At 41.9% G+C, this 24461-nt stretch overlaps 1 protein-coding gene across 5 annotated transcripts in view; it reads left to right on the top strand.

Annotated features, from left to right (window-relative positions):
* TPD52 (tumor protein D52) overlaps positions 1–24461 on the top strand; it is a 115346-nt gene that overhangs the window by 41941 nt on the left and 48944 nt on the right. The window contains exon 1 of one of the 5 annotated variants that reach the window (XM_090283760.1): positions 20777–21258. The exons of 1 other annotated variant lie outside the window; for it this stretch is intronic. In XM_090283760.1, coding sequence (XP_090139886.1) covers positions 21120–21258 — 139 coding nt within the window. In that variant the 5' untranslated portion in view covers positions 20777–21119. Of the gene's footprint in view, positions 1–20776; positions 21259–24461 lie in introns of those variants that run through there. 3 more of the 5 variants (XM_090283756.1, XM_090283757.1, XM_090283758.1) reach the window with 3 other exon arrangements.

Raw genomic sequence — 24461 nt, 5'->3', positions numbered from 1 at the left:
TAGCCAATTGGATGTGGCTTCAAATGTTGAGTCAAGTGATAGAAACTAGGGCAGCCTCCGTGTTTAAAAGAGTTAAAAAGCTTTAAAAAAGTACAAGGGACAGGAATTTTGAAAAAATTCAAAGAGAGCATAAGTGACGAGAACCTCACTTGGCCTGACTTGCAAAATGTACAGCTCTCCTGTAGGAAGACTGGCACCATCAGTTCCCTCCACCAGCTCCCGTTAGTGAAGAACAGGTGATCCAGACACGACTAACTACAACACAGGGAAGTGGGGGAGTCGGGAATTTGGGAGAAGATAAGCCTTTAGAGTGGAGCCCTCTATGCCTCTGGATTCGAGGAAGTATTTGAAAAAGAACACCATTTCAGAGGTCTTGGAGGGTGGTGTCTGCTTGACTGTAGGGTGATACTAATAGATATCGGGCAAGGCATTCTAGGAAGAGGGGGTACAAGAACAAAGGCAGCAGGAAGGAGCGGAAATAGTGACTCCCTGGATTTCTGAGTCTGATTTAATTAGGTAAGTTAAGGATTGGAAAGGTCAATTAGTGTCTGGAACCCCTAGAGGGTGCTTGGACTTGATTAAATAAGCAGTGGGGAGTTGTTGAAAGGTTTAGAGCTGGGCGTGACTTTGATTCAACAAATATTTATTAATATTAGACACTGTTTAGGAACTTTGGGATAGATCAGTACACAAAATAAACCAAAAAGAAAAAGAAAAACATTCCTGCCCTTATATAACTTATGTTCCATTAGGAGGAGACAGTTACTAATCAAAATGCCCAATGAATATATTATGTAGTACGTTAGCAAATATGTATTATTAAAAATGAAATAGAGCAGGATAATGGGAACCAGTTATGTGGGGATGGGTAGGAAAGAGCACAGTTGTGATTTTAAGTAGGTAGGCAAGATAGAGTCAGTGGGCATGTGGTAGATGAGAGGTAGCTCAGTGGGAGAACAGTCTGGGAAGCCAGGTTCTGTGGCATTGAATGTGGAGCGGGGGGATGGAGAATGTGGAGACAAGATCACTCGTTTGATTTGATGCTTCCCTTTGGGAGTGGAATTTCTTTTCCACTTGGGTGTGTACTTTTGTACTTTAGCAAAGAAGTCCAGCTGTTAACTACCCTGATAAGTTCTGCTTTGTTTTTTTTTTTTTTTTTAGATATGGAGAGATACAACTCTACTATTATTTTTTACCACCAGGAGCCCAGTGTATTCATGGACCATTCATGTCAGAATTACTTGGGATATGAGTTAAAAATATGGATGCATAGGCCCTCCTCTAGACCATCGTGGAGGTGGAGTTGGATGCTGGTTAAAAACACAGTCTTGAGATAGTCTGTTGCTGTAACAGCACAGCACTCAATAAGCCTTAGCTGGCCGCTGAAAGGAGCTAACTCCTACTCATTTCTGAGACGCCACATGGTGAAGCAGCCTTTACTCACAGCCAGAATGAGCCTTTTAAAAAAATTATTTTTTATACAGAATAAAGTTTTTATTCACTCTCCAAGAAAGGAGAGGAGCCTAGTGTGGAGAGATACAGGAGCATTGAGGAGTAGGGGCTTTGAAGTTTTATTGGATTATAATAGGGTTAAAAAAGGGTGTGGGGGTTGCTGTTGTATGGCTCTGGGCTATTGGGCATTGTAACTTGAGGCTGCAGTTTGTTCCAATGTTATCTTCTGCCTATGGCTGTAGGGAGTGCTTAGTCATGTTCTGTTCTTGCTTTCCAGTAATTTCCAGTCCTGGGGACATAAACTCAGAAGAGTAAAATGGCAGTCATGTTTAACAGGGTCATAGACCTGCTCAGCAAATGGTGCCACAATAGCAACTGGTGCTAATTTTATCCTTTCATTCCCTCTTCCGGTTTTAAAATGGATTTATTCTTAATGACCTGGCCCAGTTTTGGTTTTGGGGAATATGGACAAAGTTCTCTTCTTCTGTAATTACTTCAGGTGGGCTAGGGGTATAGAGCTGTCTCTATCTGTGGGTCTGGGTCTGAGTCATTAAGGAGAAGAGAGTGGAATTGGGCAGCCTGAAAAGTGAGAGCTGTGGCCAGAGGCTGTTTGAGGAGGGAATCTTCCAGAGCCTGGACCCTCTGTTGAATGAAGGGTATGAGATATTTGAGGAGATGTGGCCTAAAAACAAGAATAAAAGGGCTGTTATAGGTCCTAGGAGGGTAATTAGCCAGGAAAACCAGGACCAGATATTGGCCTTAAAATCCCAAAAAGAGAGAGTTGGAGCAATAGGTAAATTCTGTATGGCAGACACTGCATCAGTAGCTCTCAATAATTCCAAGTCGAAGGATGAAAGAAAAAATGAAACATTAGCTTGAAAGAAAACTAGAAAAACTAGGATTTAATCAGTTTGTGGGTGACAGTTGAACATTGTGATTTCCATTGAAACACAATTTATCTCCCTAAAATCACCCTCATTTTATCAAAGAGACTGAACTAAGTCCAGTTTCAATTTGGTCTGATTATTTACATGTACACATCAAGAATAGTAATTGATCATGTAGACCAGCAGTTCTCAACCTGTGGGTCGCGACACCTTTGGAGGTCGAACGACCCTTTCACGGGGGTTGCCTAAGACCATTGGAAAACACATATATAATTACATATTTGTGTGATTAATCACTATGCTTTAATTACGTTCAATTTATAATAATGAAAATACATCCTGCATATCAGATATTTACATTATGATTCATAACAGTAGCAAAATTACAGTTATGAAGTAGCAATGAAAATAATTTTGTGGTTGGGGGTCACCACAACATGAGGAACTGTATTAAAGGGTTGCGGCATTAGGAAGGTTGAGAACCACCGATATAGACTCTTTCAAATCTCTTTTGCTGGAATTTTACAAGGAACCTTCAGATTGAGCTTTAGTCAGCCCTTCAGGGCACAGAAGCCAAGCCACACAGTTGCCATCTGGCTTTGTCTGCAATACCTACAGGTTTGGGTGGATTCCTCAATCTTGAGGTCCCTGAGATGTCTTTAGGTTACTTCCTTGCCATCTTTCAGGAAAGCAACCTTGTTCCTTATCTGGAAAGTCTACTGTGAACCACGTGATCAAGCAAGGTACCAGGCGATTTTCTCCAAGGGGCCCTTACTGGCTTCAAAAGTCAATCATAATTCCTTAAGGCTTTTTGGTGACATCCAGAGTCCAGGCATGACTCTTTCGATCATGGCATTCCAGATAAAGACTTGGTTAATAAAGTCACATTTGAAAACTAGTGTTATTATAAAAAATAACAGATTCTAATTGGGTTTATGCAGACAAACATATTGCCATGAAAATAAGATTTACTCATTAAGAGTTGTCAAATTTTGGAGGGACCTGGTAGGTAGAAAAATATAAATGTTTCAATATTACTTATGCGGATATAATTTACAAATTGTTCTAGGGGGGATAAAAACAAGTTTTCTTATATCTAGAAAACAAAGATTTAAAATTAGCAATATTTTGAATAAAATCATAAGAATAACAATTATCTTTATTCCCATATAACCAATTTTGTTGTTTTGATTATTTGCCAGTATTTCCATAAATTCAGTTATTCCTTAGGGTTCTATAAGTCTTAATTTACTTTAAAGATATGACCTACTTAGATACCTGTAATTTAGAGTAAGTCAGAGTCTTTTTCATCAATCTACACAAAACACATTTGTAAATACATTTAAAAATGTGACTTTTTATAAATGCCAGATTTAAAATGACATGGTTATAGATTCAATTAATATGCAATTGATAAAGAACTTTGCTCCTTTGTAAAATATAATATTTCAAGATAACAATTTTTTGATAAGTAATTATCACTATGAAATGATGTAAAAGAATAATATAAAGCCCTTATTTTTAGATTTAACACAAAATTTTAACACATGTATAAAGACCAAATGGTGTGCAAGGTTTTAGAATGCTGTACAGGACTTATTGGAAGTGTGCGTTGAGCACTGGAAACAATTCATAAATTCCCAATGTGTGGGTTACAAATACCCAGAGTACCACTGCTGATACCCCCATAGGGAACCATCACTCTTGGCTTGTCCTGTGTCACTGACAGGACATCTGCTACCCCTGAGAGCTTCCTGTTTAAACTTGATTCTGAATCTTTGCAAGTTCCTCCCTGGGGCAGGTTGGGATTTCTAGAAAATCTATTTTGATAAAAATATATGTATAGAAATAAAATAATTATTATTATTCTGTTTGGCAAAGCTTCCCATGTAATTTTAAGCATATTGAATAGGCCTAATTAGTTCAAAAACTTTTCTTTTGTGAGGAGAAAACAAATCCTTGAGGTATTCCAGGGGGTCCATTGGAATAACTCAAAGTCACATCTCAGTTTTTAAAATTTAAACATTGGGAAGGTTTTCATATTTAACCAAAAGATTATAACATAAAATTTTTGTAAAACAACACATTTTTGGTAATAACCCTAAAAGACATTAATCAAACTTAAAACAAGTTTTAATATCAAATTTTTTGTCCAGATTATAGGACCCTGCCTAATTTATATAAGTACTTAATATCTTTAGGCCAATAAAACATTACAACCTAGTTATACCATGTGGAGGCAGAACACACATCACATATAACACAGAGACAAATACATATAATGTTAATAAATACCACACACATGAAGACTGAACACATAAAGACCATACACATAATTTGAATTACTAATTTTTGTAGAGAAAGTATAAGATTTCTCTTATTTGCTTTTGACAACTTTTAAGAAGACCGAAAAGCAAGAAGACCTGCTGAAACTCTCAATAAAAGCTTTAAGGACTGTTAATGAAGGGTGGAAATAATTATTTCTTGGCTCCAAGGAGTCTAGCGGCAGGGAAGAGCCTGGGCAGGGCTGCTTTGGCCTCCTGAAAGGTCAGAAACCTGGTAACAAGATATATGCTCCAGATGGAGGACCGGGAGTCATAGTCACACCAGCAGAGAAATAGAAAGAGATAGATGTGTTTAGCCTGTGCCTGAGGGTGACCTTACCAATGACTAGAGCATCAGCCAGATGCCTTGGGAATGGATTTAACCCACTTAGACAGGGCACTCAATAGAAAGCCCATTTCAGAGAGCCACATTGGTGGAGAGAGAGGGGGGGTGGGGAGGGAGGGAAGGAGGGAGAGAGGGAGGGAGAGAGAGAATGAGAATGTTTGAGAGAGAAAGCCCATTTGACCCATGGATGTGTTTACCCCATGCTCTGACGGTGGCCTTATCCATGACCAGAGCACCAGAGCAACAAAGGGGAAGGAATAGGTCCCATAGATCCCTTCAAACATCAGGGGTGATAGATTCCTGACTCACTGGACCCTGTGTCCCAGGTGTCATGTGGGGACGGTTACGTAGAGTGACTCTGTGTCCAGAGGGCAGCCTTACCTTCTATTTCAGCATGGAAAATGCATTTTGATGAAGGATTTATTCCACAGCTGACAGGTAGTCCCCCCCACCATCCCCACAATGAGAGCAAGAGAAAATGTAATGAAAAAACTCCAGGTCCCACCAGAGTCATCAAAGAATGTCACCAGAGAGAAATTAAGTGGAGGAAGGGGTACTGAAGCCTGAGGTTTCTTTCTTCACAAATTTAAAACTTTCCAACTTTCACAAACTTTCTTATCCCTTTAGAAATAACCATCTTTAGAATAACTCACTTTCAATCCTTGTCCTTCCAAATTGCATCTCCATGCCTTATGCCTTCTATTATTAAAAACCATAGTTTCTTTCCAACTTAATTTGAACTTTTAACTTTTAGAAATCTCAGTTTCCAATGATAAAGAGTAAGCAACTGGCATTCCCCAGATTGACTTTTATAAACACATGTTGTAATCTTTAGTAACATAGGTTTCTCTATTGGCAAAAACACTCACTTTCAAGAAATACACCTCCAACAAAAGTACAAGGCATTTATCTACAGCTCCAAATCCACTCCACAGCCTCTTTGTAATAAAAAGCCCTGCTGAAGATTAAAATTTTGTCTCCTCCTCTCAAGAACTAAACCTAAGGAAGGGATCAAGACAGTGACAGTAAAGGTCAAGTTGGAGGATAGTATTATAGTTAAGAGATCAATGGGCCAGACCTCCTGGTCACCCGGTTTGTATGGAGGCCAGGCCATGTTGCAACAGAGAATCAAGAGTTTGGGCTTGAGATTAGTGGGTCCCAGGGCCTTCAAGTTACATCCCAATGGGGAGTCTTTGAGAGGGGTTGATTGAGTATTGCCCATTTTAAAAGGAAAGGAAATCTCAGGGATGAGAACAAATGGGTGACGGCAGGCAAGGGAAGTTTGTGAAGGATGTCCCCAATTTGAACCACCTAGAAGTCTGTGGTCAGAACTGAGCATCCTCAAGCCTGAGGTCAGACTGAACACGAGGATCTGCCTCAGAGTCAGGCATCCCTGGGCCCTTAGAGCAGAATGAATCATGAAGGTCTGTCTTAGAGCCAGGCATCCCTGGGCCCCGAGAGAAGACTGAACAAGCAGGGAGATGATTGGAGTGATGGACCCAGTACCAGGTTTACAACAATGACAATGAGACGAGGAGATAGCTATCACTTCTCAAAAGATGTTTTTCACCAATCACTAGCTGTGAAGATGGGTGAGGAAGAGGCTGTCCTCAGAATATGGAGAGACAGAGAAGGATTAGAACTCTCTCTCCAAACCTCACAGAAGCAGGGTTAGGGAGTTAGCCTGGGTCAAGCTTCTGCTGCCCACTGCACCCCTAGTTGCAAGTCTTAGGAGGCCAGGGGAGAGGGAGAAATAGAGAATGTCCCGTACAGGCCACCAAGATGTTTGGGTGGTCAGTGATGCGGGCTGTGAAAGAATTCACGAAGTGAATAGAGTGTAGAGAATAAAGTTTTTATTCACTCTCCAAGAAATGAGAGGGGCATGGTATGGAGAGATACACAGCCACAGCGAGAATGAGCCTTGATTCAGATAGTTTCTCAGGGAGGCAGATTCTGGTTTCTGTGGTTAAAAACTCTTGGTTTTGGATGGAAGTGTTGAAGGTATCCACTATCTTCCTGCTTCTCTCCCTCTGCTTAATCTTATTAAGCCTCAGAGCAAATTCTATAAAAAGTGAGCTTGAATAGTGTTTCTGGTTTTGTTTAAAAGTTAAAAAAATGTGGCAGAGGAAAGTCATTAAGGCCTAGATCATTTTGCTTAAAGCAATCATCTTCTTATTAAGGTCATCATGTTCACTACAGTTCCTGGCCCTTCAAAGCTGGTTTCTGTGCCATTCTGCCCTCTGCAGTTCTTTTCTTTTGATTTCCAGATCCCAAAATTGGGAGGCCACATTTGCCCAGAGGATTATCTTTCTAAATCGAATCCTCTTATGGAGAATCTGAATTTGGGATTGCTCTCTGTTTTGATAAACACTCTGGTTAAATGTTTAGAATGTTACTTCCTGGAGATGCTGGGACTGCATCTGCCTTCTGAGAAATCTACGTGAAGAATGAGGCTGCCAGTAATGATTGTATCATTGGACAGGGATGGGTTTGTCATCTTGCTCAACTCTTTTCACTGTATTTTTCCAAGAAAAAAAAAGAAGAAAAAGACTTGAAGGACCAAGTGTAGACCTTGAATGTGGTGTCCTACTTCTGTACTGAATAGGTATCTGTTTATGTTTAGTGTTAGAAAGATGTTAGACCCCTCGCGGGTGAGGGAACACATGTGAGGGAACACTCCTTGAAGATGATAATACTCTTCCATAAATTTAATAATACTCTTCCTTTAGCTAGGAAGCAGACATTTAAACCACTATGATATTTAAAAAAATTCATTGGAGGAATTTAACCAGGTCTGCCCAAGTGATTGTCTACTTTGTATTAATAATGAAGCTTGATCATTAAGTCATCCTTTCTCTTATCAGGAGCTCAGGCCTGCCATGGAAACTGCACATAAAAGTGCTTTCTGTGGTCCTTCAGATGCCCAAGCAGATGAGTTTCAGTGCCCTGGGTGTTTTCCCCCAGGTAGAGTGGCTGAGCAAATGAAACTTTTTTAAAAAAATTAATAGATTATTTTTAGAGCAGTTGTATTTCTACAGAAATTGAACAGATAGTATTGAGAATTCCCATACTCACCCCCAGCATAGTTTCCCCTAGTCTATGGTATGTGTTGTAATTGATTAACCAATATTTATACATTATTATTAACTAAAGTCCATATAGTTTACATATGAATGTCTAACCACTATGCTGTACACCTAAAACTAATACAATATTAAATGTCAACTATAGTTGAAAAAAATGTAAACACAGTAAATCAATTTGGTGATTAGTTAGTAGTCTTAGCCATATGAAGTAAAATTATTAAAGCACACACCTGGTTTTTTATTTTGAACTTGCAGGGACAATGTGACAGAGCTCTGGATATTGTCCAAGAAAGCAAGTGTCTGCTCCATGCTCCCGTCCCACAAAGAATCTTGAATTATTCTGCCCTTTACCACTGGGAGAGCTTACTGAAATAAAGAACATTATATGCTGTTTTGATAAATACCTGTTCAGTAATGGTGTTTGATAAAACTGAGGAACACCAGTAAGGAGACTTCATAGCAGTAAATATAGGTATTGTCATAGTCTGATGGTTAAAAGTGTCAGGCTCACAGTTAGTCTTATGCTAGGAGACAGAGAGGTTGTTTGAAGCCTCCCAGTGATTCATTTGGTTTAGAGGTGATGTGTAGTGTGAGGAAGAAGCCCACCATTTTGAAGCCTGCTATTCCAAACAAAAGCCCACCACGAGGCAGCTCACCTTCCTACCCTCCCCACCACCACCACCCCTAGCTGCCCTAGACTCAGGCGGTTTTCAGGAGGTTGCAGCTGGGCCAATCACCAACCTGCTGGTTGTATAAGGAGGCAACTTAGCCTATTCTGTGCTGTTTCCACATTCCAAGTCTCAGAACTCCTTAGAACTCACCCCGCCCTGCCCCTGGCTGCTGGCATCTGACTCCAAGACCCCAGCCCGCCACTTCACATACTCTGTAAACCATCTTGTTCAACATTTGGCTGCTGGCCTTCTCTACCATGCTGACCCCCCCAAAACCTAACATGTAGCATTGGTATTCTACCTTAAAAAGGAAATATGGAAGATACATCTTTAAAAGGGAAAATATGTGAAATGTGTCAAAGAAATGACATTTCTTAACCAGCATTGTAGATTCAGATAGAAATGCTATACATTTTGGCATGAGAGTATTTGTTAATAAAATTGAGGCTAAAATGGGCAGTATTCATACTGTGTATTTTTTAATGGCCGCTCATTGTAGATGCCTAATTAAGTTATTAGGGTTTGACAGCAGCTTAGCTGTTTAAATGTCTGACTTGGTGGTGGAGTATTTGGAGTGTGTTTTGTTATGCTGCAGCCTGCTGACAATGGAAGTCCATGGCCAAATATTAATTTTAAGTAAGTGCCTACTGGTCTGGAGCAACTCCCCCATTCTCTGAAGGAAAAATGTTTCATGTGAGCCTATATAGTTGCTGGGGATAGCTGTGCAAGCAACGTGGAAGGTTTTCCAAATTAAAATCTGTTCTGCCAGCTCATTTATTCCTTTAAGGTTCTGACAATTGGGTGTGTTTATGCCCCCTCCAGAGCTCTCCTTTCACCCAGTCAGAAAATTAGAAACACTTAGCTTGGAAGAAACCTCTTTATCTTCCAATACTTTCACTATAGAGACCACTGTGCTCCTAAATACATTGTTAATACTCAGAGATGAAGTAGCTGTTTTCATTCCCTTATTCCCTAGCCATTTTCCAGACTCTATTTACATGGCTGTAAGTCCAGACTACTGAAACGACTAGACAATTGTGTGTCCTGCCACGACATAGCCAATTTGTCTCCTTTCTAAACTTGCACACTTTGTGACCTATTAGGATAGTAGAAAAACAGAAACACACCCCACAAGCAAAAGCTCTTCAGCTACAAAATCTGTCTCTTATTTGCAAAAAGAGATACCTACTTAGAAAGTGCTAAGACTATGGGGAATGACAAGTATTCAGTTTGCTCAAGCTTTTATCCTTAGGCAGATTCAGCCACTGCTGTCTAAAGCAGGCATTACCAGACCCCCGGAGCTTGTCCAAAGGCAAAATCTCGGCCCCACCACAAACCTGTTCATTCAGAAGGAATCTGTCGTTGAACATGGTCCCCAGGTTGTGTATGAACATATGAAAATTGGAGAACTTTTCCAACAACCCTGTCATGGAAATCACCAGGGCAAGGAGGGACCAGCAAACTCTGTTTATTAAAAAAAGAGAAAATTTTGGATATTGCAGTTAATGATCTGTGTACCTAAGGAATATTGAGCTATCTTTCTATTATTTTCTCATTTGCTAATGAAACTTGTTTAGTCTGAGAACAGGAACATGACCTGAATAGATAAGAGGTGACCTCGTTGAAATAATGATATCTCTTTGTACATTTTGGAATCTAGTCTCTGACTCCCTCATGACAGAGAATTTGGGAATTTTTGAGATTTCTCAACAGGTCCTGGTTTTCCTAGTTAAAGGCTCAATTAGAAAAACATGTTTGAAGATAGGTTGAGGGGGGAATGCAGTCTTGTTATCATTATAACTCTTGCTTTTTAATATTTCAGAAAACATATTTAAAGCAAAAAAAAGGTTCCTGGCCTATACATTGGACACAAATTCAATTTCAGTTATTTTGGGAGGGCAGGAAAACATTCCAGCTTGAATGCCGGGAGTACCTGTCAAGTGAGAACTTCCCTACAAATTAATTGGTGAAGTAAATGGGGTCATATTTTGTAGGGATTCCTTTACTCAAAGAATATTTGCACCCTGTTTGGTGTGGCTCAGTTGGTTGGAGCATCATCCTGTAACGGGGTTGCAGGTTTGATTCCTGGTTAGGGCACATGCCTGGGTTGGGGTTTATCCCTGGTCCAGGCCAGAGCACCTACAATTCCTGGTCTGGGTATGTGCAAGAGATAGCTGATCCCAATCGATGCTTCTTTCTTGCATTGATGTTTCTCTTTCCCTTCCTCTCTCTTTCTAAAAGCAATGAAAAAAAAATTACTTGTGAGTCTAAATAATTCAAATATGTTTGCTAGTTTGTGCATTTTTATTTTGGAGATGAGCTGCAAAGAGGGTAGTTTTTTCTTATTTTATACCAAGCCACAATAGGCTTTCCCCTTGGGATGGACAGTATAGGGAGAAAGTGCTGGAATTCCCAGGGGATTTCCTAAAATTTGAGTGTAAAGTTTCTAATCTGAGTGCTCACCTATTTTTAAGGGGAAGTCAAGATGGTCCCATCTAGGCACAGATGCCCACTGGTGAGCTGGGCTGAGGTCCCTGTCTCCATTATCTCCTGCATGACACACCCTACAAACAGACCCCTCCAGACCTTGACTCATTTCTGCCATCTCTTCCCTGCACTGGCCTCTACTTATCTTCTCTGTCTCCCATCATTGTCCTCATTAAAATTTCTTGGCAAGATCACCAGGGCACCAAGTCCCATGACTGTTTTTAAGTCTCTTCTCCCATTATTCCTGTTACATTGGTCACTCAGAGTTTTCCTCCATGATTTTTGCTCTTTGAGAGCACTTGAACTTCAAACTGCCCAAGTTTGAAACCAGGCTTCACCACTTGCTAAATGTGTGCCTGCCTGGGGCAATTTCTTTAACTTCTTTGTACCTTAGTTTTCCCATCTGTAAAAAGGGGATAGAGCTAAAACCTATCCTAAAGGTTTGGTGTGGAGTGCATAGACAGACATCTGGCACGTAGAAAGGGTTCCTTAGGGATGAGTCATACTGCAATCATTGTTGTCATCACCAAAGGGCATTTCCTGCTCCTGTGCAGGCTCTATGACCTGCTTCCCACTTGTAGGCATTTATACTTCTTTTCTTTCTTTCATAGGGACTCTCTTCTCTTTGAGATTTTCCTTGATAGCCTGGGGTTTCCCATGAGTTTAATTTCTAATGGCTGGCTGTCTGGTGACCTTCAGAAGTGTTCTGAATATAATAAACCAAATATGCCTGAATGGGATCCATTCTCAGGTCATCTGAAGGCTCCTTTTTCCCTCTTACCATTGATCTCTTTGCCACCATCATAATTAATACTGTTACCGGCTTATACAACTTCCACTGGGCAGCCAGTTACCTCTGGGTTTCAGAATTTTTTGGTGATCCCTCTGTGTGTCTAACGACATGTCTTTGCTTTTCTGTTCCCACTGTGTTCCTGGAGCACACTCTTGGTATTAGTCCACTCAGGCTGCCATAACAGAATGCTACAAACTAGGGGCTTAAATAACAGAAGTTGATTCTCTCACAGTTTTGGAGTCTGGAAATCCAAGATCAAGGTGCCCACAGGGTTCGTTTCTGGTGAGGACTCTCTCAAAGGCTTGCAGATGGCTGCCTTCTCTCTGCATCCTTATGGACTCTCCTTGTACATGTGTGTCTCTAGTGTCTCATCCTCTCCTTATAGGGATATCACTCCTATGGGGTTAGGGCTCCACTCTATGATGTCATTTCACCTAATTACTTCGTTAAAGGGCCTATCTCCAAAATACATTGTGGATTCAGACTTCAGCATACGAATTTTGGGAGAGGGCACTATTCAGTCATTGGAAATAGTTTTCATTGATTTTCCATCTGCCCTCTGTAATCTGCCTTCATACAGTGGCGGGAACAATCTTCCTTAAAGCACAGCTCTGAGCATCTCCCACCTGTTACTGATAAATCGACTTAGATGCAGGGTGAGGGGGATTATTGTGAGGAGATGTTGGGCTTCACCCTTCATGTCTTAAATCCTTACATTTACATATCTGGAAATTGGAGAGTACATCACTAACCCCATGTTGCTGTAAGAATGAAACAAATGCTAACAAACACTGTTGCTAAAATTGCGGTCACATTCCTCAGCAGGGCCTCCATCACCAGGTCTCTCCAAGTGTGGTCCCCACTGGCAGCCTCCCATCACCTAGAGCTTGTCAGTGGTGCAACCTCTGCATTGTAATAAGACTCTCGGGTGATTTGTATGTGAGGTCCTGGCTCCTAACCTGGTTCTTAACCACAGTCTACTTTCCTCTTCTCCAGAAAGGACACAAGCCTTGAAGCAGACCACCTGGTTTCACATCCCAGCTCTTCACCTACAGCTTTTGTGGGTATGGATGTTTGCAGAAACTGTCTTTGCTTTGTTTCTCATTTGAAAAATGGGAACAATTCCAACTCCCAGCCCTTACTGCACAGAGGTTTTGAGGCTTACCAGGGAAAGTATGTAAGTGAGGGAGCATCTACCCTTGTGATTTTCAGTTGAACTTTGTATTTAAAATGAAGTTCTCTTTTGCATGTTGTTCATATTACTCTTGTATGTGCGTGTGTGTGAAGGAGGTGTTTGCTAACTCTCACCTTCCATACTGTCTTATCCTGACTGTGGAACATCCTCCTAGCCATCTCCCAGGAAGGTGTGACCAGTGAAGGATGTGGTGGTGAGACTTATTTATTGGGGAGCATCAATCAACTGCTGCTCCAGCAGAAGGTGGAGCTAATCCTTTCAGTTCTCAAAAGTGGCCGGGAACCAAGATGGGCCTGTATATCTAAGTCTCTATAGAGACTTATTATGGGGAATTGGCTTACATGATTATGGAGGCTGAGAAGTCCAGAGATTTGCAGTTGGCTGCAGTGTAAAAATTCTAGTCCAAGACCAAGTCCAAAGGCAGAAGACTGATGTCCCAGCTCAAAGACAGATAGGTAGAGAGAGTGAATTCTCCCTTCTCAGCTTTTTTGTTCAATGCATGTCTTCGATAGATTTGATGTGACCCACTCACATTGGGGAGCAATCTGCTTTGCTCAGTCTATCAATTCAAACGTTAATTCCATCCACAAATAACCTCACAGACACAACTGCAATAATGTTTAATCTAATATCTGGGCATTTTATGGCCCGATCAAATGGACATAAAAATTAACCTTTACCTATGGACTCTTGGATTCCTGTTTTCAGTGATTTATAATTTTGCTGTCCTTGATTAGGTTGGTGGTTAAGTTGTCCTGTATTTGGCCAGCTGGAGCACCTTCCAGCTGGCTGCTATGGTGACACATCTACTGTATCTGGTATGAGTGGCCTGCCTGTCCTATTGGGTAATGACATCATCTGTGTGCCCTTTGAGGCCCCCCTCTCAAGTGAATTTTTGTATGCATCTTAATAGCTTTTACATGAGACCATCCCTTAAGTATCTTTCAAATTAGGGACAACCTACCCAAAACTGTTTAAGTGATGTGTTAATGGGCAGGTGGAAACTTAATATTCTTTATAGTCATTTTTGCTTCCTCTATTTCCATTTGCAATAGTATGAGTCATCTACTGGGTCCTTGCTCTGTAGTGTGCCCTTTGCTGGCCAGACTGTTAACAGCTAAGCTGCCCAGTGGTGCCCTCTGCTGACACTGCTGTACATAAACACTTTTCTGGGGGTGGACTACATGGATTTCTCCTGACCATTTTCTTTCTTTTGGTATCTCTCTGTCTGTCTGTCTGTCTCTCCAATTACTACACATTTATGGATCATACAATACAAATAGTTTTGGAACCTTCTTTGTTTCCTGAATGTCTCAAGAATATCTTTATATATACTTGTTCACATCATCATGTTAATGTTTGCATAATTTTCTATTATATGGGTGTTCTATTTAGCATTTAAATAATTTACTTTTATTAGGCATGTGTGCTTGGGTTTTTTTTTTAATTTTAGGTAGCACTAAAATGAACATCCCTTGTACTTATACCATTCATATGTGACTTACTAAGTTGAACTTCATGATTAGGTAGGAATTTGACAGGAAATAAATATAGGGAAAAGGGCTCTAGTTTGAGTAAATTGTCTTGGCCAAGTTCAAAATGTGTTCAAGAAACAGAAATACCAAATTTGGCTGAAACGTGGTGCGGATAATAGTGGGAAATGGTTGGAAAGTAGGACTTTTTCTACTGAGATGGTAGAATCCAATTTGAACCATAAGTGAAGTTGCACAGAAATTGGTTTATAACCAGGAAGCCAGTTAGGTGGATCATAGGGCTCAGATGCGGCTGTTCCATCCCTTACCTGTCTCTTTTCTTTTTCTGCCCCTTTCCAGTCTCAGCACTGGGTCTGTTGCCTGTTGACCTGGGCAGAGAAAGGGCCCCCTGACCCCTCCAAACTGGCATCCGACAGCTCAGGTTACAGAGTCATGTTCTCTCATTACCTTCCCAGTGAACATCAGGAAAGGCCTGTAGGTGGCACTGTTTGGGTCAGTTATCTACCCTTCGGCCAGTCCCTGTGAGCTGGGGCATGGGGAGCCTGCATGGGCTTAATATGAAGCACACTCGCACTTGGAGCCGGGGCAGAAGTGGGAACTGTGGGGTACTCTCCCCTGTGGAGCAGATGAGGTAGAATTCCTCAAGGAAAGGAGGGTGCAAGATAGACAACAGCAGGGATCTACCTGCTGGTCATGATGTGGATGGGTCTCTGCCAAAACACTACAGGTACTACAGGTAGGTCTGAGCTAGGGTGTTGTCAGAGACAAACAGAAAGAGGAAAGGACACACAAGGCATAGAGTGTGGGTTGGGTGAACAGCTCTGGTGGGTGCTGCCTTAGAGTGAGAAGACTTGGGAATGATTCCTCTGAGGCCAGGCCTCTGTGACTCAGCGTGGTGAACGTGGACATAGGAACATTGTGAGGAAAACTGTGAATTCAGTCTTGTGCATGTCGATTTTGAAGTACTTTTGGAACACCCATGTGGTAATGTCCAGCAGGACAGGACCCTAAGTCTTACTTGGTTTTTCCTCCTTTGGATCCACGGCAAGAAATAGAAAGAGCTGCCACTAAATCAAAGGCTTCTCTCTCTTGCCTAGACTGTAGCAGTAGACTGCCTCTGAGTCCACTCTCTTTTAGCCTCTTTCTACCTACAGTGCCTCCTGTATACCATTTTCAGACTGATCTTTTTATAAAATTTTATCCTGTCTCTACCTGGCTCAAACACTGTCAGTGGCTTTTTTTCCCCACACTGTATTAAGTATAAAAGTTTGTCACTCAAGGTCTTTAATGGTTTGTGCCCAAGCTACATTTTCATTTTTTGTATCTTACAACTCCCTTCTCCATGGTACCTGACTCTTAAGTCAACTGAATTTCTCCCATTTCATTGAGGTGCTTTTCCCACCACTGGCCTTCTAGAACATCTTGCTAAATATTCTAGAATGTCTTGACAGGGATCTGACTGGAGAATTGTAGCAGAAACAGGATGTTAGGGGTTTTACAACATGGCCGCTATCCAGAAACAGATGTTAAAAAAATGTGCCATGGAGATCCAGTCAAAATGGCAGTGTAGGCAGACCTGGTTTGCCTCTTGCACAACCACATCAAAATTATAACTAAAATATAGAACAACCATCAGCCAGAACCATCAGAAATCGAGGTGAATGAAAGCGACAACTATGGAATTAAATCACATCCATCAAGACAGATAGGAGGGGTGCACGCAGAAAGGCTGGTCTCTCACCCATACATGGTGGATAAAACTCAGGAGGGATCTCAGGAGTGAGGGGTCCCAGCCCCCCAGCAGAGGGCTCCAGTGCCAAGAAGACAAGTCCCCACACTTCTGGCTGCAAAACTCAGGGGGGATTGAGTTGGTGGAAGAAACTGCTGGAGCCCCAAGCAGTTCTTCTTAAGAACCCACACATGGACTCACCTACTCAGACTCACTCCCTCTGAGCTCCAGCACTGGGTTAATAGCTTAAACAGCACCTGTGCATATAGGGAGGAACTGAAGTGTCTGGCATCAAGGTGAGCAGAGTCCATTGTCTCTTTTCTAAGCCCTCCCACCACAGAGCTGGCAAGATGGTGCCATATCTGAGACTCCATCAGCCTGGCTAACACTGTTTAACCTGCCTTGGAGATCCCCAGAACTCCACCCCACCCAACTGATGGGCTGGCCCACCCAAGCTGCTTTTCCATGTGAATGGATGGTCTTGGCTCATGCTCCACAACTTCCTAAATCCTTTCAAAAAAGCAACAGTTGGTGTCAGTGAGCTCCAGGCCCAGCATTACCAGCAGGCAGCTTGGATTCACAGGTTGGCTTTGTCTGGGAATATCTAAGTGCAGCCCAAGTATCAGCCGTCTCAGATTGCTTTATAGCTCAGGCAGTCAAGGAACTAGCATAAATGACCCATGGACATGGACAACAGGGTGGGGATTGACTGAGGGAGAGGGAGCGGAGACAGTGGAGAGCAACAGGGGGGGGAAGATTGGAACAACTGTAATAGAACAATAAAAAAAGAAATCAGACAAAAACAAACAGCTCAGACAGGGGGCCCCGGGCAAAACACAGGTGGGGGCTAACCCTGGTCTGCACCATCTAGGAAACCCCAGGGCCAGCACACCCAGTGGACAGCTACAGACCACATTGGAACACCACCACCCTGCCCCTGCACAGCTGATCAGTTGGTGGTCAGCGGTCACAGCCAGTCATTGCAGCTGACTGGTCTGGATAAATCCTTCCCATTGATCTGCCAACAGTGACCAAGACTCAACTACAAGAGGAGGGGTGTACTCAGCCCATATGAAGGGTGTACCCTGAGTACCCAGCTTGGGTGAAAGGGGAGGCTGTGCCACTGGACCCTACAGGACACCTACTATATTAGGCCATACTATGAAGATATGGAGTCAAAGCAGCTCCACCCAATACACAGAGGGAAACACAGGGAGGCTGACAAATTGAGAAAGCAAAGAAGTATGGCCCAAATTAAAGAACAGAACAAAACCCCAGAAAAAGAACTAAATGAAATGGAAATAGCCAACCTATCATATGAAGAGTACAAAACACTGGTGATCAGAATGCTCAGAGAAATGATTGAGTTCAGTCACAAAATAAAAGAAGTGAAGATTATGCAAAGTGAAATAAAAATATACAGGAAACTAACAGCGAGGATTCAAATCAATGATTTGGAACAAAAGGAAGAAATAAACATTTGCCCAGAACAGAAAGAACAAAGAATGCAAAAATATGAAAATAGACTTAGGAATCTCAGGGACAACTTTAAATATACCAACATTCCTTGTTGGCCCCAGAAGAAGAAGAGGAAGGGCAAGAAATTGAAAACTTATTTGAAAAAATAATGGAAAAAAAACCCCCAAAAACCCCAAACTACCCTAATTTTGCAAAGGAAATAGACATACAAGTCTAGGAAGCACAAAGAATCCCAAACAAGTTGGACCCAAAGAGGACCACACCAAGACACATCATAATTAAAATGCCAAAGTTTAAAGATAAAGAGAGAATCTTATAAGCAGCAAGAGAAAAGAAGAGGATTAGTTACAAAGGAATTGCCATAAGACTATCAGCTGACTTCTCAAAAGAAACTTTGCAGGCAAGAAGGAGCTGACAAGTAGTATTCAAAATAATGAAAAGAAGCACCTACAACCTAGATTACTCTATCCAGCAAAGCTATCATTTAGAATGGAAGGGCAGATAAAAGTGCTTCCCAGACAAGGTAAAGCTAAAGCAGTTGATCATCACCAAGCCATTATTATATAAAATGTTAAAAGGACTTATTTAATAAAAAGAAAATCAAAACTATGAACATTAAAATGACAGCAAACTCAAAACTATCAACAACTGAATCTAAAAAATAAAAACGGAAACAGACTAAGCAAACAACCAGAACAGGAACAGAATCAAAGGTATGGGGATCATTTAGAGGGTTATCAGCTGTGAGGGGGAGAGGGCAAAATGGGGAAATGGTGCAAGTATTAATAAGCATAATTGGTAGGAACAAAACAAACAAGGGGATGTTAAGAATAGCATAGGAAATGGTGAAGCCAAAGAACTTACATGCATGACCCATGGGCATGAACAAAGGGGGAGGCATTGCTGGAGGAAAGTGGGTATCAGGCAGAGGGGGCAAAGGGAAAAATAATGGTTTAACTGTAACAGTATAATCAATAAAATATACTTAAAAAATAAAGAGACAGGATGTTATATATCAGCCCTGAGATTGTACCCAAGAAGGCAGAGTAGTAATTTCAGATATCACTTAAATACTAAATCCTCATATTCCACATTGATCAGAGCCAAAACTTCAGGGTAGGTAGCACAGTGGAGACTTGGCACCCGCCTGCCAGGGAGGATGTAGACACAGAGGGACTGGTGCACATCCCATTCTGCATTCTGCTGCTGTGAACACAAGAGCTGGGAGGGAGAGGGCTTCAGAGAAGAGAGGTGGTGTTTCTGCCTGGGTCTTGAAAGATGAATGACTTTTTTAAGCAGATAAAAGGTGGCATTTCAGGCAAAGGGTATAGTGTAGCCGTTGACACTAAAAGTCAAGGGCAAGGGGTTTTTGAGGGATAGTGAAAAGTGTGGAAGAGGCCGTGGTTTACAGTGTGTGTGTGTGTGTGTGTGTGTGTGTGAGTATTGATGTCTCTGTTTTAGTTCAGGTTGCTCTAATAAATTACCATAGACTGGATGGCTTTTATCACAACAGACATCTATTTATCACAGTCTGGAGGCTGGGAAGTCCAATTAATTTGATTCCTGTTGAGAGCCCATCTAATATTTTTGTTTCTAGGTAAGGAAGAGCAGTTTAGTGACCAGCACAGAGAGTATTGAAAGGATACGGACTCCATTAACCACACTCTGGTCCATGGACATAACTTGGTGCATGTCCTATTGCAGTAAGAGATACTGTGGATCTCAAGAAATCAGACAGTTCATTCTTTCAGATAATAATAAAAATTAATCTATTTCTGAGTATGAAATGAATAGCCTTTATAGTTGCCCAAATTTGGGTGTCTTTTAGGAGAAAAAAATAGATTTTTTTTGTTGTTGTTAAAAATCAATTTTATACAATTAAGATAAAGATTTGCCAAAAATAGAGTACAACATGAGAGAAACAAATAAAATATGAATCATAAGTCGAGATGAATATAGAGTGTCTTGGTGTGTTTATAGTTTATACACTAGACCACTAGACACTCTGATTTTTTTTTTTTTTAATGCTTAAAATATTGTAGGTTTCCTGTTTGTTTACAATTTAGGGAGAGTATATTGAGTTCCTTTTTTATCAGGTAGATTTGAGAGGGTAGAACAGCTTTTCTTTGTTGTCCTGCAATGACAGACCATGCATCCTAAGGGATGGTCCCCTTTATTTTTACCTCCATAATAGTAGATGAGCCATGCAAGTAGAAGCATGCTGGCAGGTTCCTTGAGCAAAGGCCCGAGTTCCCGTGGAAAGGGTCTGCTGAAAGACTGGTGTAAAGGAAATGAATCTGGTGGCTTAAACATTTTGTTTGATGGGTGAACTGAGGGCCAGTCCTTTGCAGGGCATACTGAGCAACAGGAAATGCGCTCTTCCTGCATGTATGCACACAGGTTTGTTGCACCTGCATGGGCGTGGCCAAAGTTCAACAAAGAAGGTGCAGGAAACTGAGTGCTTTCTGCCTTGTGAGTTGATTATTCTCTTTGCACTACCTGTAACCAAAACAAGGTCTTTCCAGAAAAGGAGGGAAGGAAGGTCAGACTGAAGTTTTGTTACACAAGGTCAGACATTGCTTTAGATGAAATGATAGCAGAAATAATTCTGTCACAAGTTGTACTTAGAAAGCTAAAGGCAAACGCAGGAAGGTTGACTTTAGAACTGTGCTGTAAACCAAGTGGAAAACTGCATCGCCCAGATGCCCAGATGGCATTTATGGGAGATTACTGCCTGGTAATCCTTTGTTGTCCTAGAGGATTAAGTCTGCCCTGGTGTCATTTCGGTCAGCTGACTGTTTTTGTTTTTCTTGTTTTGTTTTTAAAAACCAGGTAGATTCTGTGACTGTGTAGCATGTGGCATTTCTGGAACAGTTGGTACCTGTGGGTGGCATTGCAGGACCCAGCCCTTCTTTGTTGATCCAAGAAAGTGCCACTCCTGCATGCTTGTTCCTTGTTGGCCCCAATGAACAGCAGGTGGGGAGCAGAGCCCTTCTGAAGTCATTTATTAAACAAGCCTGTGCTATCTGTGGGTGTGAGGCTCTCGGAGGCCTGTCACTAAACCCTGGGTGGACTCTTTGGCCAGGAGAGGGTGTGGCCATGGAAAGCAGTGTGGCCAGAGTGGCCCACAGCTGAAGGACACCTGGTGGTGACAAGCCATGTGCCCCACATTCTGGAATGGACCTCAGGGACATGGAGCTTGACGAGGACTACCAGTCCCCATTTGATTTTGCTGCCGGAGTGAACAAAAACTACCTCTACTTGTCTCCCAGTGGAAATCCATCTCCACCTGGATCACCTGTTCTTCAGAAATCTGGTAACTATGAATTTTCTCAAGTTCACTTTGCTGTAATAAAAGCTGGACCCCATTTGGGGTTTCCCTGGCTTTGAAATTATTAGTGTTGAAGATGGACCAGGGTGTTTCTGAGTTGAAACTGGTGAAGAAAGTTGTTACAGATTTTAAGAAAAGAGACAGATAGCTCATTAAATGTGTAGTGTGTGTGCATAATGTGTGCATGGATCTAGATTTTAAAGGTAGTACTATTTATATGAACATGAGTGTTCCTCTGATCACTCTGAATTCATTGGGCTGATAAGTAATCAAAAAGGGGCAATCTGAAGGCCTTTGTTTCCACTCACCTATCTAATTGATGAAGACCCCCAGCCCGGATTTTGTCTTTGCTAAAATGACAACATTCCAGGTCGTACTTAATGGAAGTTGTCCCAGATTTTGTTCTGCAATACTAAGAGCAACATTCGGAAGTACCCAGGCAAGAGATTTTTTTTAAATAGAAGAACTCAAAGTGGTTGTTTCTTTGGCCATTCTTGTATCCACAAGTACGAGAGTGTTCTGAGAGCCAGGACTACCGTCAGAAGTGTCTGGATTCATGAGCACCAGGTAGCTCAGAGCTGGTCTCAGCCTGAGCCACTGCCCGTGCCAGTTCCCTAGTTTTACAGCTGACGCTTGGCAACAGGGAAATGACCTCCTCTGTTACTTGCCAGAGAAGTAAGCAGATTTTTTCTTAAAAGTTCATTTTTTTCTTATAACATTTTGCTTTTTGTAAGTTTAGAAAGTGGATGATTTAGGGGAAAAAATGGTAAAGGAGGCAGGGAGAAACCTTGTTATCAGTGTTTAGGCAGTGGGTTTGCAGCCTTCCCTGAGGGGTTGGTTGCAACCCATAGTCACCCTTGGGGTGTAGTTCAGGTTTCCAGAAAGGGAAAATGTGGAAAATACTAGGTTAGAGCTGGTCTCTAGAAATTGGGAGCTGGTAGCCAGTGGCGAGGTATCTGCTGGGGCCACCTGGGACCTCTGTCTTGAGGAGGATCTTCCCTTATGCCTGGCCCCTAAAAGAATGGGGCTATCCATCCTGACTTCTAATCCTGTGTGTAGGAAACAATTTAAGAGCAACACACACAGTGAGAGTGGGGGAGTCTGATTTGGTGACAGAGTGAAGCCCGAATGACCAGGGGCGTGGAAGCTGGGTTGCAGTGACCTGACTTCAGGTCAAGCTTCGGGTCAGCGTGAGTGGAGCACGAGGTTCCAGGAGGATTTGTGCTGCTGGTCCTACTTCTTGTCCATTCTTGTATCTGTCTCAGCTCCTTTCACTTTCCCAGTCGCCATAGTTGCTGCCTTCAGATGTTTTCTGTTAAAACAAAAGTATGTGGTAGGGTTGGGTCTATCTCCACGCACATTTCCAACAATTTGTATTTCAGTTCCTAGGAGCAACCCATAGGAGTCTGGGCTCATGGGATTAAAAACAAAATTATGAAACAGCAAGTGAGCAACAGAAACCGAACTCCCATTAGCATTCAGATTTAGTGGTTTGCTTCAGTTAGAAAAGAGGAAGGGGAGAGAGCATTACAGTAAACAGAAAACACCATAAGGAGTCATCTAGTAAGAACACAGTGATTCTCAAATATGCAAGTGGAGTGGGACCTGGATTAGTCATCCCCAGTCTCTATTCGTGGGGCCCCTCAGGGCACAGGTAGTCTGCCAGCTGTTTGAACATCAGTTGATGCATGGGGCCTAGATGGAATGAATCCTGTGTCTTCTGTGTGCTGGTTTTCTTTGTTTCTATGTAGGAGCTCTCAGGACAGATATACCATCAATCTTGTGTGGGTCCTGGCTGGTGTGGCTCAGTAGATTGAGCACTGGCCTGTGAACTGAAGGATTTCTGGTTCTATTCCAAGTCAGGGTGCATGTCCGGGTCACAGGCCAGGTCCCTAGTTGGGGACGTGCAAGAGGCAACCACACATTGATGTTTCTCTCCCTGTCTTTCTCCCTTCCTTCCCCCCTCTCTAAAAATAAATAAAATCTTAAAAAAAAAAAAAAAAATCTCTTGTGGCTTTTGGCCACTTTGTATTTTCTCTTTCTCCCTCTCTCCCTCTTTCCTTTTCTTCCTTTCTTCTTTCTTTTCCTCACCTAAGGATATCTTTATTGACTCTAGAGAGAGAGAGAGAGAGAGGAATGGAGAGAGACATTGGTGTGAGAAAAAAAACATTGATTGGTTGCCTCCTGTATGCACCCCAACTAGGAATGGAACCTGCACTGCAATCTATGTATATGCCCTGACTAGGAATCAGACCCGCAACCTTTTGGTGTATGCGCTGACACTCCAACCAACTGAGCTATCTGAACAGGGCACTATGCATTTTCTTAATCAGCAGAAAAGTAGTGCTCAAGAAAGGACTGATGTTCAAAGAACTCCTACTCAGAAAGGTTGGAAACACTGATCTGAAACACAAATTCTTTGATATTTATCCAAAATGCCACTGTGAGGCCACTGAGGAGATAATCAGATTTAATCTATGTGCAGAGTGTTCCTAAGAAGCAATCTGCATTCAGGACAGGATGAGAGCTAGTGGCTGGAGCAGAAAGAGCTCTTTACCTGGTCAATAGAGACAGCCCACATTCAGAAGTGTCTTCTACTTCTTGACTCCCTTCCCTCGTCAATGCAAATATCAATGGCTGAAACAGAACTTAACCTTCCCATCTATGATGTACTCTGAGATTTTAAACTGTTCCATTGATTCTTTTGAAAATGCTCATTTGGTCCTGCTAACTGGGTTTTACAACCTATAGTCTGAAAAACACTGATTTCCAATAAGCTTCAGAATCTGGAATATAAGGTCCATTAGGGATGTTTCCTGCTTTCCCCCAGCACTTGGAATAGAGCTCAACATCTGTGGCTCAACAAATATTTGTTGAATGAATGGATGATGAATGAATGACACAAAACTGGCAATGACTAGTTCCCACGTCAGTCCATTTTACACATGTGAACATTGAGGTCAAGAAAGGTCTTGTGAAGTCCCCACTGTGAGAAACGCTCACACACAAAAAAACTGGGACACAGGACTTGAGCAGTAAAGCAAGGCGTTTATTCACGAGTCTGCAGACCTGGGCGCACCCTCAGCCAGGAGAATGTGTGCGCCAAGTAGACAAAGATGGCTGGTTTTATAGTCTTAGCTTCCCCACCCTAAAGCTTCCCCGCCCTGAAAGTGCCCTGAAAGTGATTA

Source organism: Furipterus horrens, unplaced genomic scaffold (assembly GCF_987537825.1).
Source record: "Furipterus horrens unplaced genomic scaffold, mFurHor1.1.pri manual_scaffold_7, whole genome shotgun sequence".
Taxonomy (NCBI): domain Eukaryota; kingdom Metazoa; phylum Chordata; class Mammalia; order Chiroptera; family Furipteridae; genus Furipterus; species Furipterus horrens.
This window is presented reverse-complemented; position numbering and strand designations above follow the sequence as displayed.